Source organism: Schistosoma mansoni, chromosome W, assembly GCF_000237925.1.
Source record: "Schistosoma mansoni strain Puerto Rico chromosome W, complete genome".
NCBI classification, from domain to species: Eukaryota; Metazoa; Platyhelminthes; class Trematoda; order Strigeidida; family Schistosomatidae; genus Schistosoma; species Schistosoma mansoni.
The window spans coordinates 33,350,701-33,353,916 of NC_031502.1; the positions used below are offsets into that span (position 1 = coordinate 33,350,701).

The 3,216-nt window shown below is 32.6% G+C and overlaps 1 protein-coding gene across 1 annotated transcript in view; it reads right to left on the bottom strand.

Moving 5' to 3' along the window:
- Positions 1-3,216, bottom strand: part of Smp_018120 (putative kif9) — a gene marked incomplete at both ends in the record, with an annotated part of 58,452 nt that overhangs the window by 34,948 nt on the left and 20,288 nt on the right. The window contains one exon of the mRNA XM_018789437.1: positions 1,614-1,806. Coding sequence (XP_018654881.1) covers positions 1,614-1,806 — 193 coding nt within the window. The remainder of the gene's footprint in view (positions 1-1,613; positions 1,807-3,216) is intronic.

The following is a 3,216-nucleotide window of genomic DNA, read 5'->3' on the forward strand; positions in this document are numbered from 1 at the left end:
CATTTTGAGGCAATAATCTCAGTATGCACATATGCCGATTAGAGACTGACCAGTTGCAGTCCTAACAAATCGATGGGAAGATTTAAACAAACAATACTAAATGAGTTTAAACTTCACCCCATCGCACAAGCAAGTGGTTATCAGGACTCAGTGGCCGAGTGGATAACGCGATGGCGTTCGAAGCGAGGGTACTGCGTTCGAGTCCCAGAGTGAATATCAACTCTGAGATGCAGGTACATCCAGCTGACGAGTCCCAAATAGGACGAAACGCGCGTCCTGGATTCCACTGCTAGCCACTATCCATCTCTGCTTACTAAGCAGTACGTTTTAGTTGCGCATGATTTACTTTTATTTGAGTTACGAGATGAAATCACTTAAAGATAATTATATGAAACTTTACTTGACTACTGGGTCATCTTAGACGAGTAAGTATTTTACTACATCAAGTGCCAACAGATTTAAAATTATCAGCATGGGGTTATGAAGATTGTTGAGTTTTTGATCGATATAATTAATCAACAAATGCTAGACCACCACTGAAAACCTGAAATCACTGGACGGTTGTTTTGTCCTAGTGTGAAACTCTTCAGCAGTGCGCACCCACGATTCTGTACGAAGGACTTGAACCCAGGACCCTCGGTCTCGCGCACGAACTCTTAACCTCTAAACTACTGAGTCAGCATCCAACGGTGTTAATGTCTAAATTTAACCAACCCACGAAATTGCGAGAGCATCTTCCATTGTCTGTGATAGGTAACTGCCTCTCACGACTTAACCAAGGGTTTTCGTTACACAAATCATTTAGTAGTGACAGTTACTATTATACGTTCTACTTTGAGCTAACAATTTAAATGTTTCAAATATCAAAGTGAATTTTATTTTCATATTAATTACCTTAAAATAATATATATTGGTAATTATTCTCACTACTGTTCAATGATATGATGGGATCAAAGATACTAAACTTTTTCACTAAACTAAACAATTACAACTAAGCAATTACAAAGTAATACTGTTTAACGCATTATGTTAAGAAATTTCCCACTATAAAAATCCATTGTAAGGATTAGAATGAGAAGCATTCAACATTTTGTCATGAATCATTTCTTCTCTGAACACTAAATTCAAATGCTAAACACTAATACTCCTTTATTCTGTCAACAATTATCACGGGAAAGATCATAATATTGTCATTAATTTCAACAAAAAGTTTACAAATTGTGATTAAAGTATTAGTGTGGTGCATGCTACTGATGTTGACAGATATAAGTAGTATGTATCACCAATCGAAAGTGGAATACCTGAAGGCAGAAGGTTGAAGGGAAGAGAACGAGAACAGGGAGTGATTGATATGGAAATAAAGGAATAATGAGGTCTGAGCCAATTGACGGACATTTTGCAAATGAAATATATGCTGTAAAGTTCTCAGATTTTACTAAGAGATTTTATGATTTTATATTTAAATGCATTTGGTTGTCCCCACTAGCGTTCTCATTCACTACATTAGGATGACATGAAATAAAAGTCCAAAAGTCAATCCATCCAATTTCCAATCAAGGAAATTGTTTATAACTTAAGAAAACAAAAAGTCATACATTAAAACAAAAACTTACCTCAAACAATATAGTCAATGCTTCTTCTAAATTATTTACAGTTAAGCAATTTAATCCTTTAATATAAACTTGATCATTGGATTCAGCAATTTGTAAAAACCCAAAAGAAGGTTGTTTACATGGCGTTGTTTTCAAAGATATGCCGGTTAATAAGTCTATAATTTGTTCATTGTATATTTCAATATAGGACAATCTAAAATGAAATGTATAATCTTGTTATAAAGATAATGAAATAAAAAACTTCACAGCATTCAAACTGTGACAGTAAAAATACGTATTAATTTGTATTTTAATTGTTTATTGATTCCGATCAGACTACCAGTTAAAACGGTGAAGCACTAGACAGTTGTTATATATTTATATCAAACCCTTCAGCGATGAGAACCCATGACATTGCCATGAATTGTAGCTAAAACCTTCAAGTTTAGCGATTAACTCTTCATAATTAGACAAGTGAGTCAGAGAAAAAAGTTGATTTTCTCCCGTCTAATCGATTTCCAGTATAGAATGATGATCCAGTTCAACTGATTACGATATCTCAAGAGAACTTTAGGATTAATTAATTCATAAGTTAGCACCCGATAACAGTCTTTTAGAGGGGTTCCACGGAGATTATTTTAATTCGTGGGTGGTAAAATGACTGAAGTTAGACGTATATATCGTTATGTGCCATCTTATAGGTTTAATGATTAAGGATCCTTTCTGGGATTTGAAGATTCTTGTTTTAACCCCTGGTAAGATGTGGAATGCGTATTGCTAGGGACTTGCGTACTAGAATAAAATGGCTATAAAGTCATCCATAGATTATAATAATACTCAAAATGATACCAACTCATAACGAATTTTATATATATATATATATATATATATATATATATATATAACCAAAGAGCACCCACTTAACAACCCTTCGCCAATGTGCGCTTACTAGATTACACAAAGTTAAATTCAAGACCCTCATACTTCCAATTGAATATGATACCATGGATCACCTAATCAAAGTCTAATGATTCATACATTTAACCCCAGTTGGTTTATAACATAGGATGATTTTTAATGAATGACAACATAATTAGGTGTTGGCAAGAATGCTTATGCTTTAAAACTTATCAACATATATAAATTCAACTTATACATCGAGGTTCAGGTCTGAAGCTTACTTGTTTTTGTGGGTTGGTTAATGGTGAACAACAGTCAAGAGTAAAAAAACTTATACCAATGAATATTTTAGATACATTAGTTAAGTTAATCACTCTGTGGCTAATCATCATTAGAAAATTCTATTTTCTTTCTTTGGAAACATGAATGGGTAACAATAAAGAGAATTTAAATGAAAAAATTGTAGATTAAATGTTAGTTATAAGATAAACTAGAACATGAACATATTTTGTTCACATTCCAAAAGAATGTTTGAAAAATAGAATGAAATTGTATGTTACATAATTGACAGAAGATGAATATCCACATTTTAATGTCATTTAAATATTGTAAGAATTGCATTGTGATTGAAAATTACAAATAACAATATATCTGTTACCTTGTTAAACTTAAAAGAAAATTTTATATAGTTGAAATCATGAGTCAATTGAAGCTAGACCACTAT